The following is a 23,684-nucleotide window of genomic DNA, read 5'->3' as shown; positions in this document are numbered from 1 at the left end:
ATCTTCCACAAGATTTTACACTGGCAAACTTTAACTATTTTTCCTAAAAGAAAAAAAGAACATATCAGAAACAACTGCCACACTAATAAAGCTTTTGGTGTGTTTTTGCTTATTTGTTTTTTTGGTTTTGTGTTGGTAAAAATGAGATCCAAGAATAATCAAGGTACAGTAAGCCCATAGACAAGCAAGGAATTGAAAGGATTCCTCCTATTTTACTGGACAACAAATGCTAGTCTACATAACACCCATCTGCATAGGAAGATTCATTAATAATACATTGTTTCACCCAGAAATCGGCCCCTAATTAAGCCTACCTTGTTCTAATTACTTTTACATTCCCTGAGCACTTAAATATTCTATTTGAACCCCTGTGTGCATTTCTGTACACAGAAGATCTATTTTTTATTGTTCTTTTGACATCTTAGGGATATGTAAGAGTTCCCTCCAAAATAGACTTCTATATTTAATTATTTTATATTCCAACATAGCACCAAGGAGTATAGTGCTGTTCATGGAGTCAGATTAAGAGACAAGCCAGTCAGACAACTGCCCTGAGCACCAATGTGTACAACATGTTGCCGTTGGAAATAGATGAGGAATACTGTGTTTGCCAGAACTTTCCTTTCCAGGAGAACACTAGAGGGGTTTGGAATGCACACTCGCACAGGCCAACTAAAGGACAGACAGAGGTGGGGAAAAGCCAGTGGGGCAAAACTCTAGGCAGCCTGCCAAGAGGATCCTCAGACCGCCATCCATATTAGCAAAATATTATAAAGAGAATGGGGGGCGGGGGGAATCTTTTCAAGATAAAGAAAAACAAGATATCATGGAACATCTCTGGGTGGGGCTTTTTTTTTTTTTTTCCTGTTTATTGGTCAGCTATCATAGAGCAAATTTAAGGATTGAAACATTACTCCAGTTTATTCAAACTGGAAAAAGAGTAAATGTAACTCCATATCTAGACTCCTGTCCCACGTCAATGTTCCTCTACCAAAGATAAATTAGAAGATGTTTTTTACGTTACCCTTTTAAATATTCAAAGCGCTCAATTTGTACCTAAACTGGTCATGAAACTAATAGATACACCCACAAAGATAATCTATTCCAAAAGTTTCTTACCATGTCCACACCGACAAAATATCCTAAGCTTTCTTTCCCAGGCAAGACGTCGCAGAATATAACTGTGCCGGACTCTGTGGTTTCTCCGAGCTTCAAAGAAACTCTTGAGTTTATCTCCAGGGGCGGAAGTTCCATCTGCACGGTGTCCCCTGGACCTGCATAATCACTTTCCAATCCATTGTCATCATCTTCCAGGATTTCTAGCTTGTCCAACGCAACAAACACTCCACAGTCTTCATCACACTGGAAAAGCTGTTTCCCTTGATATATCCCGTCAGTAAAACCTTGGCCACGGCCTTCTTCCTAGTTTTCAAGTGAGAGGGGGGAAAAAAAATGACTGATAAGGTAGAGAAGAAATGAAGTAAGATGATCCATAAGAAACAAAGATCCACTCCGGGGATTTCAGAGAAATCACTGGGAAAATTCCGAATGACAGAGATAAGAAATATAATTATTAGCAGTTGCTGGTGAATTTCGAGTGTCTAAAAAAAAAAGGAAAAAAGACGCTGTATCTGATGCTGAAATATAATTAATTAATTAATTAATCAATCAAAAGTCATAATTCCACTGTGAGAGAGCCGGGCTAGATTCTACATCTCAATACGAACAATAACTTTGTCATAAAAAGAAAAATTTACTTTAAAACCACGATAACGTTAGCTCCATTTACTGAGTACTTCCTATGTGCCAGCCACCACACGGACTCTTGAATCAATGTATCACAAAAAAACGCTTCAAGCTGTGTGCTGGTTTCATTATTTTACAGATGAGGAAGCAGCTTTAGGAGAAGTAGCTTGGGTAAGTAACCTGGCAGCCCAACTAGTAAACAGTATAGCTGGGATTCAGATCTCTTACTTGGTTTACAACTGGCTGCTTTAGAAACTTTTTGATCGTGAAATTCTATATGCAAGAATGTAAAAAATGTAACTGACATTTAAGCTCTTGAGAACATTAACTTTGGAAATGAATCACGGAGTTGTTGGTTCTCCCTTCAGGAGAAAGAAGTTCCTGGGTCATTTTCACATATATTATCAGGGACAACTATATAAGCCATTTTAAATTGCCGCACCTTATTCTTTGAAAATCTTATATCTAAGTTTCATGAACTTAATAGCACACCCTAAGAAAAACTGAAAGACCTACAGTTACTATGGTCACAAGATAATTCATAATTTTGTGAGGTGATTAATTCAGTTATAATTGGCAGAGTTCACTTTTAACACAGACAATGTTAAAATTTCTAATATTGGAAACCCTTCAACAATTACATGATCTATGTGTATTTCCTACTACATTAGGTAGTTTTTAAAAAGTTTTCAATGCATCATCTTTACGTTATCTCAATTTATCATTAAAAAGTAAATCCTAAGAACTGTGAATATTAAAAACTATGGGAGATTTCTGGAAAAACTTCAGTTGTATTTAATTTAAAGGGGTAAAAAAAAAAAAAAAAAACCAAACATGTGTGCATACAAATATACACAGAAAGAAACACATACACGCACAAGCTCACTAAAAAGGTTTATCAAACTTACCAGTAGTTCTACTCCAAAGAATATTCCCGATACTGTCCTCTCTGCTAATAAGGGTCCTCTGAAGCGCACAACTCCAGGAAATTTTTCTTCCCCGGATCTCAGCTGTACTTTCACAGGGCAGCCCACATCTATCTGGAGGCCTTTACTCAGTCTGTTTCTGTTTTTAAACAGGCTGAACCTCTCTTCACAATTGGTAATTGCCAAAAGCAACTCTGTGAATTTTTCATTTATTTCTACAACATCCTTTTCATCAACAAAGAGAACTGCGTGTGGTTGCTCTAGGATTTTTAATCCAATCTGATTTTTCTTGCCTTTTGCAGACGGAATCCTCGAGTGCCCCACAGAACGATCTTGGATATACTGTCCTATACTCCCCTTTGGTACTTTAAGGAGCTTTTGCGTTTGTTTGTCTGTAACACTGCATTCTTGAAGAAGCAAATAAAAAATCCGCTCTTCCCAGTAGGGTGAAGTAACTTTTTCTTGGCTCCATAAGCCTGAACTCATGGTGACATTAACTCCGAAATATTAACTCAAAAAAAGGGAACTACTAAGTTTGTAGGAAAACCACAAAAGATAAATTCACTGGCAGTCCCAAAGCACGTTTTTAGCAATTTGGTGTCCATGCTGTAACAAGACAGCAAAGCAAAATGCCTGGAGGACAAGCAAAAAGAAACTTTACACTTTATTCTACATGAGCTAAAATCAAGGTTAAAGACTTAAGATCTCATTTGATTAGTAAAAGCACACACATAAATGAAATACTTCCAAAATTACCTAAAAAGGCTAAAAGACATGCATCACTTGTACCTACTGTAACGTTGCATCTTTAATTAAGGAGATCCAATTGTAAAGTAGCTTCAAACACAATACAATAATGTTTGTTTCCATGGCAATGCAATGTATAAAATCAAATTCTAGTAAAAGATAACATTCTATACAGATTTAAACATATATATGCATTTTTAAGCTTTAAAAAGTAGCGTTTTTAATAGATCAGGCCTAACCTAAATAAGTTGCTGCATTTCAGCAAAACAGACATCAGTCAAAGAGGCTATTATTTCTGTACACGTGGTTTAAGTGAAAAGTTACCCATCATAATTATTATGCTGAACATCTTTTATCAAAAACACATAAATCATATTCTGAAACTGTAACCACGATTCATTTATCTGTGCTCCCTATTTTGATAATGGATCATTTACTTGATCTCTGATTCAGTTTCATTCCTTTCATCATGTACATTTTGTCCTTAGACAGGCAAATGTTAATCATATTAATCGGAGCCATCATTTAATTTCTCATAATCTCAAATATCAGATATTGTAAATCTGATGATGGTAAAAATCAATTTTGTAGCCATTAAAACTTGGACTACATAACAAAGAACGTAACTGTAGTACAGTAACAAACACCACAATTTTAACTATGTTATGCTGGAAAGAAAAACATAAAAAGACTATTTCCAGGTTCAAATCTTCACTGAAAATTTTTACAATACCAGTCTTGCACAATTAAAACAGCCTTCGCAACCCTACCTTAACTGGGGGTTAAACACTATGCGATTTCACTAAATCAAATTCAGAATTCATTATTTTAATTAATTATCTTACTGAAAAAAAATAGTCCTTATGTATTCTCTGGGACACGAGTGTGGCTATTTGGTTTCTAAACACAGTTACTTATTCCCTCCTTTGAGGTAGACTTATCCACCATTCTGAGTAACAGCAACAGTTGATTGGACTATCATATTTATCTAGTTTCCTCTTGGAATTTAAAAATAAATACTCCTAAAAGTAAAGAACCAAATTTTCAGTTTAATAATTTAACTTAATGATTAAATAATCGGTCAAATCTATACAAAGAATGCATCATTAGATAATGAAGTGCTCTCGAATGGTGAAGTTTTTTAAAAGTCTGTCCCACTACAACCCAGAATGAAACATGTAAATTACCCAAGACCAGACAAAGAGTCTGGCATCCCTTTAAACCAATACTCTTGAAATATCTGTGCAACATTTAGTAAAAAGCAGGGGTAGAGCTGGCTTAAAGTGGTTCTCTCTCTGTCTCTCTCTTTTTTTTTTTTTTCTTTTTTTTATAATGTGTTTGTCTTAATTCCACTTGAGGGCACTGTCTACTTCGGCAGGAATAGAATCAATTTATATTTGCCACTTACATAAGACACCTGTGGAAACCCCTATCTTGGCACCATTATGAGCAAAAACCCCTCATGAAGGCTACTCAAACAGCAACCCAAATCCTTACTTTGGCTGCATTCCTTTAAGGTACCAAAATGAAGTATTTGTTGTTTCTGACTAAAATTCTTCTCAAAGATCAACAGGGAAATAGCCTTTTCTGAATCACTGAGTTATCAATATGAATATAAAGTTGTCACCTGACTCTCAATATACAAAGATGTTTGTTACTTTGTTGAAAGGCTTTGTGAGTTCTTGGGTCTGCTTTCTATAGATTTACAGTCCTTGATTTTCCCTTGCAATCAGCCATTTTCTGTGGTTTCCTGCAATGTGTATTTGGCTCATTTTATGGCCTTGTTGCTTTCCAACTTACTGCTTCTAATCGGTTCTGAGAAGCCAGAGGATGAAATACGTTTGTGTGTTTAAAAAAAAACAAACAACAGTAACTAAAAGAGGTATACATCAATTCTGAACAGCCTTTTAGGAGTAAAGCACAGAGGCTTTACTGCATTGACCTCGTTTGGGTTACTCCCGGAAGGAGGAGAGAGTCAAAGAGCAACGTCTAAAAAAGCGTGTTGTTTTGTTCTCCTTATAAATGTATTTAAGTATTTCTGGCCAAAATTGCTTTTGAAAGTATGGTAATTCTATTTAGAAAAGGAATGACTTCTTAAAATTCCTAAAAATTACACCTTCAAATATTAAAATTAAGAACGTCCTTGAATCTTAATATTGTATACCCACAATTCCTACCCTGTTGGCTCTCTAGATTAGTATGTCATGTCATGATTTAAAATAAAACCCACCAGTGGGTCATGAAATATTACCAAGACAAAACTAAATTGCTATACGTAATGCATTAGGACACTATGTTTTTAATGAATTTGATTACAGAAGTGTTTTATGCAAGTCATTTAAGAGACAGTCCACAGTAAAATTTAATATAACTACTTTGGTTTATAAAAAAGTGGAAGGCAATTTAGCAACAGTTATTAAGAACTGTATTTTACAGTGAGCACACAAGGAGAGCTTTTCTTTAACCTGAGTTAGCACAAGTGGCAGTGAGCTTAAACTCGATAAAAGCAGGGATCACGTTAGACAACTAGAACGGACAGAACAAAAGTTCATAAAATATTGAGAAAGCATTACCCAAAAATAAAAAGGCGGTGGCCTTTCCTCTTTCGGAAAGTACACATTAAGAAAGAATAGGTTTGCAACTACATTAAACACAGATTCTCTTCATTGCAACTGACAGAGAAAGGTGAATGGGGAACTTGATGACTCTCCAACGATACAAGATGATAAATTTCATGATTGTTAATATCTCCATACACTGGCACTGCAGCAGATATAGGTTAATAAAGAGACTTTCTTCCACCGCAGAAATGAATATTATGACAACATTCTTCTTTCCCTGGGACATGCACGATAGTTAAATTAAGTCTTAAGCACCCAAGCCGTAAAAACTAAAGACTACAACGGGAAAGACATAAAAGACACCGTCGATGAATGATCAATCCAGGTTTGCTGGTGCGTTGAGTATTTCTGTGCACTCAGCACAGTGTTAGATACTGGGAAATATGGCAGATTTAAGATATGATAACTGCCCTACTTTGTGTTCTCTTACTACCTTTCAGGTCTAATTGGTTTAAAATTGCCTCTAATCGTATACTTCACTGTGAGTGTAAATATATCACAAATGATTCATCTAAATGCCATCGTACTTATTTCAGGCTGGGAAATGGAGTGATTATGAATATCCTGATAATTACTCTAAGTGCTGAATGAAGATTACCAAAGAGGCGGAATGCAATGATGTATTTAACTCTAAGCCATATCGAACAGAAGAAGGCCTTTCTTTTAACAACATTCCAGATGAGGGAATGGTTCAGGGTCGCAAAGATTTGAAAATGTGTCTGGTTACCTGAGCTGGTTGAGGGTCTGGATTCTGAATGAATGAGAGTCTAATGGCACTAAAATAAAGTCACTGAATCAAGACGAGGGTTGAAAGACACAAATAACTACCGGTTTCCTATCAATGCAATGAAACGCTGGTCAAGAAATACATTTTATAGGAAAATATTAAAGGTCACAATTACCACGTTCTAAAAGACAACATGTGGTACAAATGAACATAATCAGCTACATACAATTGACAACGGTTGTCTAGAAAACACAGTGTCTTTTTAATTCCCAAGCTATCAGGTTATACCGTTCAAAGAACCTCACTGAAGAAAACAGAGACAGATCTAATTCAAGAACGTTTCACATCTTCTCAAATGTCCTGACTTGTTCCAGAAACCAAAGGAGACTGTGTAAATCAGAATAAAACTTCACAATACTAAAATACTGCCCCTAATTATGAATGGCAGAGACAGGAAGGTCAGCATGAATACCAACGTAAGAAGACACACAGGACTTCTTCCAAAAGCTTCCAGATAGCTAGAATAATCACCATTTTAAGAAAGGATATCTCTCACTAAAAGAACAAGTTTGTAAGTGTTATACTACTAACCGGCTGGAAAACAGAGATTCCATGAGCAGAAAAGAGAGTCAGTTTTATTTTTCTTCACATACTAACTTGTGACCCAAGCACACACGGATTCGGTCTGTAAAGCAGGCAGGACTTACAAAGTTAAAAAATGGCCTGGCTCCTGCATCTGTATTTATATGAACAAGGAACCCTGCGGTCGCACTAGAGTTAAACCTGGCCACGACACTTCCAAACTGTGAATTCCCCACGTCCCGTATCTTCGGATGTCTAGCTCCCGAGCCAGTGCCTGGCATGTCATGGGCATTCCGTAGATGTGAAATGAACAGACGATTTGGTTAACTCAGGTGCAAAAGCGAAAGCCAAAATTCCATTTCCTCGTCTTCACTGTTTAAGTGATTAAAAGCCTCTTCCAGGTTAAAAGGGAAACAAACAAACAAAAAGTATACTTTACTACATCTCAGAATGAATGAAGTCATGGTCAGGGTTAACCCCCCTACATTGCTACACGAGAGAAGAAACAAACAAGAAATCTTTCACAATTGCAAAAACAAGTTCTGAGGTTCATCTGAAATTGGTTTCCTAGATCCTCACACCATGTCTGATGCCTGTAAGTGCTGTGTAACCAATCAAAGCACCTTGACAAATTTAGGACCAGAGTGTGGAAATCAGGAACAAAATAGTAATCGTTTGATGAAGAGGGTAATGACTCCTTTGTCTCTTCTTGTGTTAGAGTTACAGACTTCCATAAATCAGGCAAAATTACAGTTTAGGCATGCCAGACCACAAGAAATCACTGCTGCTGCGGGCTCCTTGTGTGTAACAGTGCCTTGGTCTTACCGGCTCTCCGCAAAAGTTACCATCCAGAGGAAGGCTTCTTCAAGGGCAATACTGTAACATTTTGCAGCAGAACATTAGAGAATGTTCTGGGTGATATCAACATTCGCAGTACATGAACTTCCACAAGAACCCCCAGCAAATCATTTTCTCCTAATACTGTTCTAGTTCAAATCCACCCACTACCCAGTGGGGAATTGGCAGGCTAAATCCTCAGGGCCATTCAGTCTACTTGGGGCGTGAGGGGGTGTGCAGAAAACCAGCACTTGAATGAACAACCTCCCTCAAGGCCCGGATTTTTCTCCAGCGAGCCAATGACTGCAAAAGGAACAATCTTATTAAGATCTCTATTAGCCCCAGTTCAAAAGCAAGGTAAGGAATGATCCTCAGCCCAGCCGAGGCTACAACTACACAGGGAGACTGGGGAGAGGGTGGGGGCAGGGATGTTGGGGGCTGAGAGACACTGCAAGGCTTGGTGGCTGGAAGATGACAACCACCCTAAAACATGCAAATGCCACAGGGTGGAATAGAAAAGATGCCAAGTACATGAATAACCGGGCAGCTGACCCAGCTGAGAACCAAATCCAGGAACACGATCTTCTGTCAAGACTTCCCGATTTCCCCCCACAGATCGTTAATACGATCGTAAAGAAAAACAAAAAGAAGGAAAAGAATACCTTGTCTCGACAGAGCGCACCTTTCAACTAATGAACTCCAGGTTGTTGTACAAAACCATCCTCACCCTGGAAAGGGGGAAACTGAAAGAAAAAGCAGAACACGCCATTAACGAGGCCAGAACCCCGACTGCTGCTCTTCCTGGACAGGGGCCACCAACCCCCCCAAACCGACGGAACGATACGCCCCCCTCGACTCCGAGAGGAGATAATACAGCCCAGGGCTCCCGAAGCCAACAGCGACCGTCGGGAGCCGACCAGCGGCCCGTGCCTCGGTTTCCCCGTCTGCAAATGGGGGAGACCGCAGGCGGAGACGGTTTCCTGCGCGGCTCTCACCCCAAGTCCTCGCTCCCCCGGAGGTCCCGGCGGCGGCGACCAGGCTCCCACGGCTCGGCAGCCTTCTCAGGAAGCCGGGGGGAAGGGTGGGGGAAGCCCCGGGGGTGAGGAAGCCCGGGCTGACGTCAGCGGGCTCAACACCCCGCGGGCCTGGCCGGCTCCGGGCCAGGGCAACTAACGGGCCGGCGCCTAGGGCCCGACGACCGCGGCGGCGGCGGCTGGAGGCGTCCGGAGGCCGGGCAGGGACGCCCGAGGGGACCCAGGCGCCAGCCGCTCGCCGGCTCAACCGCCCGTTCTCTCACTCACCTCGGGCGGCGGGGCGTCGCCCCTTCCCCAGCTCGGCTAGCCCGCGTCCCGGTTCGGCCCCGGCGCCCCACACCCACCGCCTTAATATTTACCTCCGACGCGCGGCCCCGGCGCAGCCGAACCTGCTACCTGGGCCCGCCCCCACCTGCCCCGCCTCCGAGCCGCCCAGGGGGGTGAGAGCGAGCGGGGGCGAGGGGGCAACCGCCGCGCTAACCAATCACAGCCCGAGATGCGTTTCTGTGCACGCGCTGATTGGGCGGCCCAGTGACAGACCTTCCTCCAATGGCTGCCGGCCCGGAGTCGGCTGAAGGGACTTTCCGCTCCGTCAAGCTCGGTCGAGCCAAAGGGAAAGCGGAGGGGAGGGGCAGAGGAGCCGGGGGGGGGGGGGGGGACGGAGAGCTCTGGCTGATTGGGCAAAAGACTAGGTGCCGCGTTACCATTGGCTGACACCCGAGCCGGGGCGGGGCTCTTGTGCTGCTCCCTGCTCCACCTCCCAGGCCGGGGTCTTGGCTCGGGGCTTAGCTGTCAAAACTCCTGCAGGGAGTTTGGGGCCAGGGTGGAGAGCAGTCCAGACGCGAGGTGGGACTAGGATTTCAGGATCCCATGAAAAAGCAAAGCTTTAGAATCAGACCTAAGTTTGAATCCTTTGCTCTTTCAATTAGTAGCCGCGCGACTCGAGGATCTCACCACCATGCTAAGCCTCAATATCCTAATCTGTAAAATGGAGATCATCGTTATGACCTGTCCTACAGAAGCACCGTAGGTGAAGTTCCTGACACATAGCAGGAGCTCAGTCATGTTAAATTTCTTCTCCCTCAGATTGGGCCCGGGACTTCTGCCGTTTCTGAACCTCTGTTGCCACCTATCCCAGTTTGGAGGGACGTCTCCCTAGAGTGGCGAAGAAGGGATTTCCACATGCCGCCTCACTCAGCTCTGCACCCCTGGCCACCAGCCAGGACTTGGGGTGTAGTTAAGGATCTTTCAATTAGAAGGGAGGTTTTTGATTCCCCAAAGTGCTCAAAATATTTAAGGAAGTGCTTTTTATAATCAGTCCCAGAGCCTTGCAGCATACCATGCCTTGCTGCACTGGATACTCCTGTTAATTAATTCCTTCTCCTTTGACATTTTAAGTACCAATTATAGGAGAAGGTGATTAATACTAAGGAAAGGAGGGGGGGGGTTGTGTTTAATCATGAGAGGGAAAATTTCCCCAGTGGAAAGTGACACTTCTGAAGATCTGGGGAGTTTAAACCAGTAACTACATAAAAGAAGTCACATGAGTGGTTACTAACAGTACCGGTAAACAGGCCACCCATCTCCCTTGCCATAAGCACCCAGGACGAAATGGACATCTGTTGAAATCCTTAGTCCACTCCTGTCTCTCCTTAGTGCATCCTTAGCCTGTGGCCCAAGCCTCATGACCACACTGCAGTAAAAAGCACTAAAATGGAAATCAACAGGTCTGGCCCATAGTGCGGCCTTAGATGACACTGTTACCTCCCAGATCTAGATTCTCCAATAAAGTCGTGAGGACTCAGAGGTCACATTCTGGCTGTCCGGGCAAGAAATTCATCCCGAAGATTGTTCTTGTTTGATCTGTGCAGTGAGGAGGAAGCATGAGAAGAGGAAATGGAGTGAGAGAGAAAGAATCCTTTGAGACAGGGCACGTGGTCTCCCTTTTCCCCATTTTACCACACTCCTTGCCATTCCCCATTTCACTCTCCTGGCACATTTCTCTCCTTTAACGTTATCTACTGGCCCCTGAAGGTCAGCTTGCCACCACGGTGCCAGAACATCTTCAAGTCCTTTCTGATGATGGCATCATCAGATGGTGCTGCTGAGCCCTTTCCCTCGGTAGGGCTTTCTGCCCTGCCCGCAGCTGTCAGAACCCTTGCTCAGTCCTCCCGTGACCCATTCCCTGAATCAGACAATGTCATAGCCTGACTTCATCCGAGAGATTGTCTTCCAAGCCAGGCCCGATACGCAGGGCTGATCTCAATTACCATCTCCTATCAATTGGTAATGACTGCCTAGAACACTGTGTCGAAAACAATTCCAAAGCTGTATTCAGGCTCTCGGGGCAAAGAGATGTCTGCCAGCGGATGAGATGGGGGAATAGTGTCATGATGCTATTATCTGCAGTCCCTGATAAGCCAGCCTCTCATTTACAGACAGGAGATTAGGGTCCAGAGGGGGCACATAACCCTTCCCAGGTCACCCAGGAGTTGAGCTGAGACCCTGATTCTCCTGATTTCAGGTCAGGGCTCTTCCCAGGTCTGTTTAGACAGATTCCCCGACTGAAACGGCCTGTCCTCTCCGCTGTCCAATCCTCCCTTTGTTTAAGGCCCAGCCAAAGTCCTCCCTCTTCCAAGGGTCTTTGCAGACGGCTCCGGGCCCTGCTTGACCTCCTCTATTCACCACCTCCGCCTGTTCCACTCAGCGTGGCCTGGATACACACGACTGCTGGTTGCGGTACTGAGCAGGTAGCAAGCAACATGTCAGCGTCCGAGAGAGATGTCACCCTTGCCATCCGGCGGGGAAGGGCAGACTTAAACTAGGTACGAGATCACTTACTTACTGAGGTTGGAGCAAGCTCCGGAAGGAGAACCGTTCTGAGCACACATACAAGGTGGCCGGGCACTCAGGGAAGGCCCGTTTGAGGAAGTCACCTGTAAGATAAGGCAGTAAATATGGCTAGTGGATGAGGGTGAAGGGAGCCCTTCAGGCAACGGGAACAGGACTGTGCGTGACACGTGGAAGGAACCGAAAGAGACAGAGCACAGTAAATGTGGGCACGACAGAGCCGTTCAGGCAGGACCTTGTGAGCCAGGGCCAAGTTCTGGTCTTTAGCTTAAGTGCAGTGGGATCCCGCTGAAAGGTTTTAGCAGAGTAGTTAACGATGATTCTAAACTGTCCCGCTTAGCTCTCTCATTGTACACAGCAGAAAACCAGCAGAAGGCCGGTGGATTAAATGGATCTCTCTCCCCCAGGGGCTGGAAACCTGGTCACCTGGTAGGGGCCTGTGCCTTAGAGGGACACCTACTAGTCGTGGTCGTTTCTCAGCCCCTGCCCCGTGCTCCCCAAATGGCTATCACAGACCCCCCTCCTACTTCCCGCCTCACCAAATTCGGTATTTTATAGCCTCCTGCCTACTCAGCGTCTCCACCCCACACAGCCAAAGGTGAGCTCCTGACCCTCCTCCCCTCCTACCGCAGTCCTCCCGTGCCCCCATCTCAGGAGATGGCAACTTGCGGTGGTTCACCCAGCCTCCCAAGCGTCCAGCCATTCCCCCACCACTCCTGTGAGTCGGGGGCGTTCAGAATAAGCTCTAAATGCCCCTACGGGCAAGGGTATTGTGTGGGCGCTTTCTCCACGATAGCCCAGCGTGGTGTTCCAATCGATGGATGAGTGGAGAGACGACCACACCGGGGATGTGCTTATCTCTTAGCGAGGGGACATTCCAGATGCCACTGGAACATTCTGTCTGAGGGCTTTTACCCTGATCACCCAAAAGCTCTTCTTGATAAAATAAAAGGGATTACATTAATCATCTTTACCCTAATCCTGCTGAACTATGAGCCCATGCTCTCCTGTTTGAGCTGTTTGCTGTTATCAATGACAAATGATTTCTGTGTGATTTGAAAAACACACCCACAGAGAGAGGGGCTCTCATGCTCTTCATTGGGGCCTTTGCGCTACATCTGGAATCCTATTTGGGGCAGTACATACATTAGAAATGATCCCATGATGGGGCGCCTGGGTAGGATCTGTCGGTGAAGCGTCCGGCTTCAGCTCAGGTCATGATCTCGCCGTCCATGAGTTCAGGTCCCTCATCGGGCTCTGGGCTGACAGCTCGGAACCTGGAGCCTGTTTTGGATTCTGTGTCTCCCTCGCTCTCTGCCCCTCCCCCGCTCACGCTCTGTCTTTCTGTCTCTGAAAAATGAATAAACCTTAAAAAAATTGTGTTTTTTTTTTTCAAGAAATGATCCCATGATGCAGGAAACCTTCCTCCCTTAAGGAGGAGACACTAATGGTGAGAGGAAAAAGGTGATTCGCTTTGATGATCTTCCACAACTTCTATATTCTGCCTCCTTTAGGCAGGTAGATTCTCCATTCATTTAACAAGTATTTGAACATCTGCTATGCGCTAGGTACCATTCTAGACTCCGTGGACTCTGCAGCGAGCATGGCTCTTGTTCTCATGGAGCTGGCATTCTAGGGAAAGGAAGAAACGCACGTACATCAGGCGGTATGTGCTGAGAAGCCAGTATTAAGCATGGCAGCGGAGAAGAGAGTGGTTGGGGACTGCTATTTTGGGTGGATTGTTCAGGAAGGACGCCCTTGATGAGCTGACACCTGAACAAAGACCTGCAATAAATGAGGAAGCCAGCCATGCCACTGCCTAGGGAAGAGTGTTCCTGGAGGAGGAAATAGGCATTTCCTCCTGGAAGCAGTTAGCATTGTCAAGGAACGGCCAAGAAGCGGTGTGGCTGGAGGGCAGCGAATGGGAGTATGAGGGGCAAAGAGGAGGCCAGTGAAAACACAGGGGTGGGCCGGGCCGGGAGGAGACCTTGACTTTCACTCTGCATTAGATTGAGAAGTTCTGGAGAATTTCGATCAGAGCACAGCTCACCTGACTTCCCTTTTAACAGGCTCACACCATGAGTCAAGAGCAGAAGCAGGGGGGCCGGCTATCCCCCTGGTGAGGTAATCCGGGCAAGGGTGGGCCCCTAAGGAGCCCCTTGTTTCCCAGAAGGCACAGGGGAGAGCGGGGGAGGGGGAGAAGGATGTGGAACGGAAGGAAGATGTCAAGAAAGAAATTGTTCCAAGTGAAAAAGGGAGACCAGGGATTTTCAGGGTGATTGATAAGGGAAGGGTGATACTTAGGAGCTTGGGTTTGTGGACTATTCCAGAAGCAATGATACATGAGATTAAATTTAGAGCAAAAAGGGGCGCCTGGGTGGCTCAGTCAGTTAAATGTCTGACTCTTGATCTCATGGTTTGTGAGTTCGAGCCTGCCATCAAGCTCTGCACTGACAGCATGGAACCTGCTTGGGATTCTCTCTCTCTCTCTCTCTCTCTCTCTCTCTCTCAAATTAAATAAGCTTAAAAAATATGTAAAAAAAATTTAGAGCAAGAAAAAGGAATCTTGGGGACTCCAAAAATCTTGGATTGTCAGCCTGTACAGCTGCAGTCTCTCCCGATGTCATTCTCCAAGGGGAATGGCTCAGGATGGTCCCGATGTCGTTCGTGACCTTGCTCTTCACCTGAAACCTGCCCCCCCCCCCCCAGGGCCCGAGCCTGTGTTCCCTGGCGTGTGGGCCTTGCCAGAGTGTGCACCCCCCACTGCTGTGTGCGTCACCCTGGGCTGCACCGGTCTCCTGGGTGGGATGGAAGCGTGAAGGTGTGTTGGCACAATAATGAAATGATGCTGTATGTAGTCTCAACTCAGCCTGCTTAGAATGTGATTCCACCTCCCACACTTCTGCGAGGTGTATTCATTCCAGTATCTGGTTTGGGCGCAATCGTGGGGTGGCGTCTGGGGGTGGGAGGGGGGGCGGCGGCGGCGGCGGGGGGCGGGGGTGGGGGGAACACTCAGATTGACATTTTTTTTTCCCTTCTAGGATGATGCTGAATATAATTAAAGACTACAGCTCTTTTAAAAAAATTCTCTTGCTCTGGTACCCCCCTTTTTTTTCTTTCTGCATATAAGAACTAGGTATTCTTGGCCACAAATCTGGGATCTTGTCTGCTCCTATTCTAGAAGCGACTTCTGAAATCTGCAAAGTGATTTCTGGAAGTCTGCGGACTTGTTCGCAAGTTACCTGCCCCGGCTTAGAATGTTTTTGGTGGATCTGCTAGACTTTGGAAATTTAGACTCACGGCATAACTTGACGTCTCCCCTTGACTTCACTTAGGTGTCCCAAAGTGACAATCCAAAACAAGGTCCCTCCTGCTTCCAAACTTGTTTCCCACCTGTCTTCCCACCTGAGCTCCAGGATGGTGTGTCCCAGCCAAAATTCGAGGAGCCAGCCTTGAGTCTTCCTTCCCCCTCTTCTCTCATCCATTCCATTTTAAACCTTCGGGAATCGACTCCTAGAATGTTTCTGGAAAACTCTCCTCTGGCTTGCTATTATTCCAAGATCAAACCCAAACCCTTGACCACGGTCCACTAGGTCCCTCGTGACCAGACCCTACCTACCTCCATAAACCCACGTGGTGATGCTCTCCTCTTAGCTTGCCCTCAACATACCATATTTGTTTTCTGTCGCTGCTGTGACAAATCACCACAGTCTTCGTAGCTTAAAACGACACCAATTAATTCTCCTATGGTCCTGGAGGCCAGGAGGCCAGATTCCAAAATGGGCTGCAACCAAAGCGGGAGCAGACCTGTGCTCCTTCCAGAGGTTCTCGGGGAAAATCTGTGCCCTGGCTTTTTCCAGCTTCCAGAGCCGCACGCCTGGACCCATGGGGCCCTTTCCTCCACCTCCAAAGCCAGGAATCGAGCATCTTTCTTCAGTGGTCACACCTTCTCCTGTGTCAAGCCTCCCTCAGCCTCGCTCCTACAAAGACACTCATGGTTGCGATTAGGGCCTAGCTAGCTAATCTAGAACAATCTCCCCAACCCAAGATCCTCATCATAATCACTTAAATTCAGTCCCTTTTGCCACATAAGGCAATATTCACAGGCTCAAGGAATTAGGAGCTAAGTATTTGGGGCCATTATTCAGCCCACTACGTGTACCAAGCCCTTTCCCATGACAGCGTCTTCAGATAACTTGTTCTCTGTGAATAAGCCCCCTCTCATTCTTGGGGTCCCACCCTCTCCATCTCTGACCAATCTGAAGGTTCCCCCCCCCATCCTGAACCTTTATTTCTTTCCTAGCGCTCACTACAGTAGGCTCTATTTTTATATAACTTCCAGTTCACTAGTTTTCTGCCCACCTCTCCTGCCCCCTCAGCCCAACTGCCCTGACGACAAGGATCATGTGTGTTTTGTTCACCCACCAATTGTCCTAACGTATCTGGCTGGTAAATAATCGTCGAATGGGCTTAAGGAAAATGAACTTTTCTGATTTTTCCAATCCAAGACGCCACCACACAAATGCAATGCCATGTTTATGCCTCAGAGAAAGCAGGCCCATCGGTGTCCACTCCCCTCCTGATCTTCTGTATCAGAACAGTGGTCTGGACAGAACCTAACGCCACCAACGGAGAGCCCACGAGCACGCTCACAGACAGGAGCCCACGGAGAGGCCGCAGCATTTAGCGAGCCAGGCCCACACAAAACATTTCAAGGAGGTGGATGTCACTTCGGTGAGGAAGCACCTGAGCCCTTGTTCATTAAATGCCACTGAGGAGGATTTCAACAAGGAGGCTGCTTGCTGAGGAGAGCTGTTCCCGAACCTTCTCCATCTTTTTCCTGGTAAAGACTCCTGGAGCCACTAGGAGAGAATCAAGGGAGGCCCAGGGGCCTCCTCACATTTGCCTTTCAGCCACGAGGGGCACCAGGAGCCGCCAACACAGCTTAAAACATCACACTGGGTGGGGAGTCTGGGTGGCTCAGTCGGTTAAGCGTCTGACTTCGGCTCAGGTCATGATCTCGCGGTTTGTGAGTTTGAGCCCCACGTTAGGCTCTGTGCTGACAGCTCAGAGCCTGGAGCCTGCTTCGGACTCTGGGTCTCCCTCTGCCCCTCCCCTGCTTGTGCTCTGTCTCTCTCTCTGTCTCTCAAAAATGAATAAATGTAAAAAAAATAAAAATAAATTAAAAAAAAAAAACTTCACACTGGGTTAGACCCTTGTAAACCAAAGCCCAAAGGGCTTTGATTGCAAGCCCATTTCTATGAATTGCTTTTGCCCTAAACAATAAACTATCTAGTCAAAATATCATTTTTGCCCCTCCAAGTAGAAAATTGTGCTTTAATATTTGACAACATTCACGAATATCTTTTAAACATTTTGGTCACCATCTGTTGAGACCCCCACAGCTTTGAGGACTCAACAGTTCTCCTCCCCTGTGACTATTTACAGCATAAAATTCATGGTCGTGTTTTTTACAAAAACAAACTTGAGAGAATCAAACCAAGTGGTTTATAAATAGTAACAAGTTTGCACAAAAAGTAACGTTTAAGTAATAACACTCTGACCACACCTGACGGTTTACGGAGGCTTCAACAATGCATCATTTTGAAAAATCCAGAAAAACATCTGCCTTATAAGGAAAAGTCTTTGATTTCACCCCTGTAAACTTTTGATCCATAACTCTGTATCACGTAACACTGAACCATTTCAGGGGTCTGCTGTCACAACTCACAGGCATCATCCAGAGACCTGGTGGGCCTATTCAAAATTCTGATTCTAAAAAGCTGCATTTGGGTGGGGCGTTGTTTCCAAAGGCTTAACTGAAGAGTAATTGACTTCGCTGAAAAAAAAAAAAAAAAAAAATTGTGCGTGTGATATTTGCCGTAGTGTCGTCTTATTTTTTGGAAAATCTAGCCCATCTTAGGGAACGAACGGCTGTCATGTGTCCCCTTTCGATCATGTGTTAAGTATCAGGAAGGAGAGCAGGTGAACTGCAGCTCTTCCCACCCTGGGCTTGGGGGCGGGGGGGGCGGGGAGGCTAGAAATACCAAAGCTGAGAACACCTATATTCTGAAACTTTACCCTCAGAGGAAGTGCCACGTGCAGCAATCCAGGATGGGGGGAGGGACCAGATGTGGGGAACTTCTGGATGGGCGACAACCCGTGAGTTAAAACATGGCAGAAAGCTGCTCCCTGAATCCCCCTCCTCACTGTGAGGCAGGTGGGAAGGGGGGCCGCTCCTGTGGGTCCAGGTCTCTACAGCACCAGGCACGCAGTAACCTCCATGCACCCCACTGACCCACGTCGGATCAGCCAGAGGCGGCGGGGAGCTGCTCCTCTTCTACGTTCCACAGATCGACTCTTGGGAAGAACGGGACGCAAAACAGGCTGCAGAAGAGTTACTCTAAAGGGCACGGTTGCTCCTTCTTCTGCCAGAACAAAGGTGACCTATTGTGCTTGTCCCGGGCAGGACTCGGCTCTGGGTGAATGGACTGCTGCCAGACGGAATCCAGCTTCTGGGATCCAAACCCACGGTCTGTTCACAAACAAACGGAGATGAACGTTGGCCTCCGGGCTTCAGAGCAAGAGTCTGGTGTCCCTCTGGCTGAGCCTCTCAGTCTCCTCCGGAGAGAAAGTGTTGCCTCGGAGCCTAAAGAGGATAAAGCAAAGAGAGGTCTGGGCGAATGCTGAGCCAGAGCGGTGCTTTTAACTGGAGGCTGCTCCTTTCCAAACCTGCGCCTGAACGGCTGGCCCCAAGGCCCCGCTGCAGCCCTCTTGTGCTGGTGTTAGCCTCTGTCCACCAGGGCAGCTCATGAGTCACTGTGTGCGACAAAGCAAGCCTCCGTGACTCTGCAGAGAGAATCCACACCGGACCCAGCCAGCCCTGACTCCCCAAGGCAGGCGATTCTTTTTAAGGCAACAGCAGAATCTGTCAAGAATGCAATGAGCAAGCCCTGATACCCTCCCAAGTTCTGCCAACGGGCGGCAAATAACATCAGAACCCTTAAAATATCAACCTGGTGCTGGCCTCCTCCTCCCGGACACAGAATGTGACATTTCCTCTGACCGTGTAAGGGTTTAAAACAAAAACTCACACTCTGCCAGGGGCCTGAGGATCTCACTGCCTGTAGGGATTACACAGCCATACAGAAAGGAAAAGCGCTTTATCACAGGACAGATTCCTAGACATCTGTATTTTAAACCTCATCATTGGATATGTATTGGTGCTGCTGCCTTGGTATGATTTTTGAGGGCGTAACCAGTCAGTCTGCGTATGTAAAGCAGGGGCCACAAGTTTGCAGGGGGGAGACAGGGGGCCTGGTCCAAAACAGCAGGCTTGGGGCGGGGGGGGGGGGGGGGGGCGGTGCAGTCAGCCTGAGCCCATCAGCCCAGCTGACAGAGAGTGCGATCAGCCCTTCTCTACTCTGCTTACTTCCTGGCATTTTGTGTGGGGGCCCAGAGAGGGAAGCTTTTGGTAGAAAACTTGGAAATACAGATTTTCATGGGGGGATCCGCTAGTTTTAAAAGATTGGCTTCAGGGCACCCTGATTGGCTTCAGGGCACCAACTCTTGATTTTGGCTCAAGTTATGATCTCATGGCTCATGAGATCGAGCCCTGCATGGGACTGTGCACTGACAGAGCAGAGCCTGCTTGGGATTCTTTCTCTCCCTCTTACTCTGCCCCTCCCCTGCTTGTGCAATAGATAGATAGATAGATAGATAGATAGATAGATAAAGATTGGCTTCTAGACCAGTGCCTGAAACACATATAGTGACATTCACTCATGACGTGTAAAGTCAGGGGAAGCTTTTGTACTTATTATATGAGTTATAAATATGTCCCTGGAAAGAAGGAGGATAAATCTCTGTAGTTGTGACTCGATGCTTTTTACAAAACATGAAGGAATGTGGCTTTTAATTATAAAGGTCTGGAAACACTAGGCAACAGTACCCACCCACCCCCACCGCCAAAGTAGCCTCCACCCAGAGGCTCTGATATAATATCCTCGACCTGGGAAGGCAGGTGTAAGGCCCCTGAGTTCTTGTGTCTATTTCATTCTTCATCCTCCTACACTACACCTGTAACTAAGACCTTTCTGAATACCTGGGATTTAAAAATGAATGACTTGGTGCATGCTTGGAGAAGTGAAAACATCTTTCCCAGAGAGAAATCAGATCCACTGTAGACAGAATGCCACTGAACGTCAGAGCCAGGAGGAAAAATTACCCAGTTCCCCTCCCTCTGGGCCCCATTTTACAGATTGGACAAGTGAGGCTCGGAGACATAACGAGGCCCACCAAAGGGGCCTTACCAGACTTCCAGGATGGTATCATTCCTTTCCAGGGCCTGCAGAAGGACTTCAGCTCCAAGGTAGGTGATGTGGTTGTTGGACAGCCTGGAGAGGAAGACAGAAAGGTGAGCTTCAAAAATGTTGGTTCTCCTCTCGGGCCTGTCCAATGAAAAGAGGCTTTGGGAGTTGGCCCCTTCGACATGTCCCTCTCGTGTCTGCGATTTCCAATGAGCCCCTCCACAAAGACTCAGTGCCTAAAGAGAAAGGCACCCCTCTCTCCTCTGTTCACCAGATGTGTTTATCTAATGAAGCAGCTACTCCCTTCCGAAGGCGATATCGCATGGTGGTTAAGTATGTGGATTTTAGGGGCACCTGGGTGGCTCAGTTGGTTAGGCGTTCGACTTCAACTCAGGTCACGATCTCACGGTTCGGGAGTTCAAGGCTCGCATTGGGCTCTGTGCTGACAGCTCAGAGCCTGGAGCCTGCTTTGGATTCTGTGCCTCCCTCTCTCTCTGCCCACCCCCCCCCCCTTCTCTCTCAAGAATAAATAAGCATTAAAAAAAATTTTTTTAAGTATGTACATTTTACTTCCTGGGTTCCCATCCAGCTTACACCACTTCCTTTTAATCTCGAGCAAATCAGTCCCAATTTCCTCATCTGTAAGGCAGACCTAAAAGAGCACCTGCCTCATGAAACATAAGAATGAAAAGAATGGCATATTCTGCGGGGCAGTTGGCACCATACCCAACTGATAGGAAATAATCAACGACCAGTAATATTTTCGTATGGCGGTGGGCAGGGGAGGGGCGTGGAATCGAGAAAATACAAGGTTGGGAATTGAGAGGGGAGAACTCACACCGTCAGAGACAGCAGGGAAAGAGCCACCGCCCCATGCTGCCCTTTTGCTCACAGCTTGGCCTTCGAGGCATCACCACCTGTCTGCCACCTCCACGGAGTAAGGAACATCCGGGAAGCTGACCCTCAGGCAGTGCCAGTGATAACAACGGCCAGTATCTGCTGGGCTCTTACCATGAGCCTGCTCAACACCTCCATCACTCCAGTAATGCTCATGACCCTGAGAGGGGGTCCACCTAGTACCCCGTTTACACCCAAGGCTACAGGAGCCCAAAGCCAAGGAGAAACGGCGGGTAACGGTGGAACTGGGGTCCAAACCTAGGCTGTCAGGTGCCTGAGCCCACACACTGAACCAGCATTTGGCAGTCACTATGCCCAGAAAAAGAAGGATGCTAGCTTTTTTTAAAAAGACACATAAGAAGCTCGCTTTTTATGGGGAAACAGTGAGGGATGATGTAGATCGGTGGCACTTAACTATAAGACTCGCCGAGGCAGCGTGGGACAAGCCCCTGCAGCCCCTGGGGTTGGCTGGGGTAAATGCATGACAACCAGGGGGGACAAACGTGCCACAGCCACACCTGGTTAATGCGAAACCAGGTACCGCGCAAAGCCTGGCGTCCCAGCTTAGACCACCCAGGCATCACCGGGGCCTCCCAGCCCGGTTTCACCCAAGTGACGAGTGGAAGTGTTTCCCCCAAACATTTGGCAACTTGCTCGCCCCTGCAAAGCAACACAAACAAGTGTTGCCAGAGTGGATGGCGGGCTGGCAGCGAAGCACACACTCTCCCGGAGGCAGCTGTCTGCCTGCCTCTGAAGGCAAGCGTTTTCCACGGGCCACATTTGCCAGGGCGGATGCCACCCCATCCTGTAGCACAAGGAGCCATCTGATGATGCCCGGACGTCCCTCTCCAGTGAGACCTCTGGCACCCCCCGGCAGCACGGCACCAGCCTCGGAGAGCGCCGGCACAAGGTCGTGATGATCGCGAGCTGGGCTCCTGCTCGCATCCACTCTCCCTGTCCACGCGGAGTGGGAGCCTGCCCGCTGAGCCCGCCACCAGTGGTCCCCACCGCCTCCAGCCACCCACCACTGCTGCTGTCCGGCCCTCCAGGTCCTGGATGCTCCGCAGGACCTCCACCACTGCCTGCTCGCTTTCACCCGCCTTCTCCACTGCCATCGGCCTGATCCAGGCCCCCTCCATCTCCCACCTGGAAGACAGCAGGACCTTAATTCCCCCTGACCCGTCTTCCATCTGTTCCGCACAGAGCAGCCGGCATGATCTTGTTATGATGTAAATCAGATGTTACTGTCCTAATTAAACTCCTCCAAAGGTTTCTCATTGCCCCTAGAATAAAGCCCTAAATCCTCCCCATGGCTCTGAGACCTACGTGGCCCCCTCACCCTGCCTCTTCCCCCCTGTATCTTCCCCTACAGTCCAACCATGCTGGCCCTGCCCTCTGTTCTCAAAACAACCAAGCTTGTTTCTGCCACAGGGCCTTTGCACTTGCTGTTTGGTCTTCTTGGAATGCACATTCCTGAGACCTCAGCGCTGCAAGAACAATAACCTTCCTCATTATCCAGGTTTCAGCTCCAATGTCACCTTCTCAGAGAGGCTCTCCCCAGGCAGCTGCGACCCTGCCCTCTCCAGCCACTCCCTGGCACATCTCCTCTTGAATACTCTTTAGAGCCTTTATTATATATAATCTTGTGTATTGGCCTGCTTGTTCATTATATGCCTCTCCCATTAGAATCCAAGAGCTAAGGGGGCTGGGGCCTGCTCTGTTCTTTCCACCGCTCTATCCTCTAGCCTCCAACAGCACTTGGCACAGCAGGTGCTCCAGAAATATTTCTTGCATCAATACATAAGTGGGTGAATGTATGCATGAATGCACAACAACGAAATGAATGAATGCACACATGAATAAATGCAAGCACTCCTGCCTGCATAACCCAAGAGAAACCACTAGCGATGACCGTTAGAACAGGTCTCCCGCCTGAGCCAAAGACGGCCCCGCGAGAGGGATGCTGTCGGCAACCCACCCAAACGCCCTCAGCTTTCACCTCTAACTCTGAGGGCTGCCTGCTGGGAAGACCTCCCCTCTCTGCCTGAGGCCTTTCTCCTGACCCCAGGAGCGTCCTCGCGCAGGGCAAGCCGGAAGTGCCGGAAAATTAATATCCCCACAAGCACGCAAATGAAGGACAGGCAGTTGGCAGATAAATACCCCTGCTGCCTCGCTTCTCTGTTGGGTAGGGGCTCCTGGAGCCCCACAGCAAGTCTGGGGCGGTTGCCCTCGGGGATAACCAGGGCCAAAACAGGCTTGGTGACCACTTGCCGTGGGTTCCCTTCCCTCCCCTGCTTCATTTCCCTGACCCCTCACCAGGGTTTGCTGGAACCACCTCCCAAGCAAACAACTTGCCCTGGGATCCCTGTCTGTGTTTGGGGGAACCCTGACTCTACCAGCCGTTTTCT

General features: G+C 46.9%; 2 protein-coding genes across 10 annotated transcripts in view; both read right to left on the bottom strand.

The window, feature by feature from the left end:
- CYLD (CYLD lysine 63 deubiquitinase) overlaps window positions 1–9,654 on the bottom strand; it is a 68,926-nt gene extending 59,272 nt beyond the window's left edge. For 2 of the 9 annotated variants that reach the window (XM_043599182.1, XM_043599189.1), the window contains exons 1-4: window positions 9,580–9,633; window positions 8,849–8,929; window positions 2,655–3,305; window positions 1,120–1,422 (exon numbers count right to left, since the gene is read on the bottom strand). In XM_043599182.1, the coding sequence (XP_043455117.1) occupies window positions 1,120–1,422; window positions 2,655–3,158 (807 nt within the window). In that variant the 5' untranslated portion in view covers window positions 3,159–3,305; window positions 8,849–8,929; window positions 9,580–9,633. Of the gene's footprint in view, window positions 1–1,119; window positions 1,423–2,654; window positions 3,306–8,848; window positions 8,930–9,181 lie in introns of all 9 variants that reach the window. The other 7 variants (XM_043599184.1, XM_043599188.1, XM_043599186.1 and 4 more) reach the window with 6 other exon arrangements.
- Window positions 9,655–17,387: 7,733 nt separating this feature from the next.
- The window catches only part of NOD2 (nucleotide binding oligomerization domain containing 2), a 36,421-nt gene continuing 30,124 nt past the window's right edge, over window positions 17,388–23,684 (bottom strand). Inside the window, exons 11-12 of the mRNA XM_043599180.1 lie at window positions 20,383–20,466; window positions 17,388–18,719 (exon numbers count right to left, since the gene is read on the bottom strand). Coding sequence (XP_043455115.1) covers window positions 18,647–18,719; window positions 20,383–20,466 — 157 coding nt within the window. The 3' untranslated portion in view covers window positions 17,388–18,646. The remainder of the gene's footprint in view (window positions 18,720–20,382; window positions 20,467–23,684) is intronic.

The sequence above is a fragment of the Prionailurus bengalensis genome, chromosome E2 (genome assembly GCF_016509475.1).
Source record: "Prionailurus bengalensis isolate Pbe53 chromosome E2, Fcat_Pben_1.1_paternal_pri, whole genome shotgun sequence".
Taxonomy (NCBI): domain Eukaryota; kingdom Metazoa; phylum Chordata; class Mammalia; order Carnivora; family Felidae; genus Prionailurus; species Prionailurus bengalensis.
Note: the sequence above shows the minus strand (reverse complement) of the source record. Positions and strands in the feature narration are given on the sequence as shown.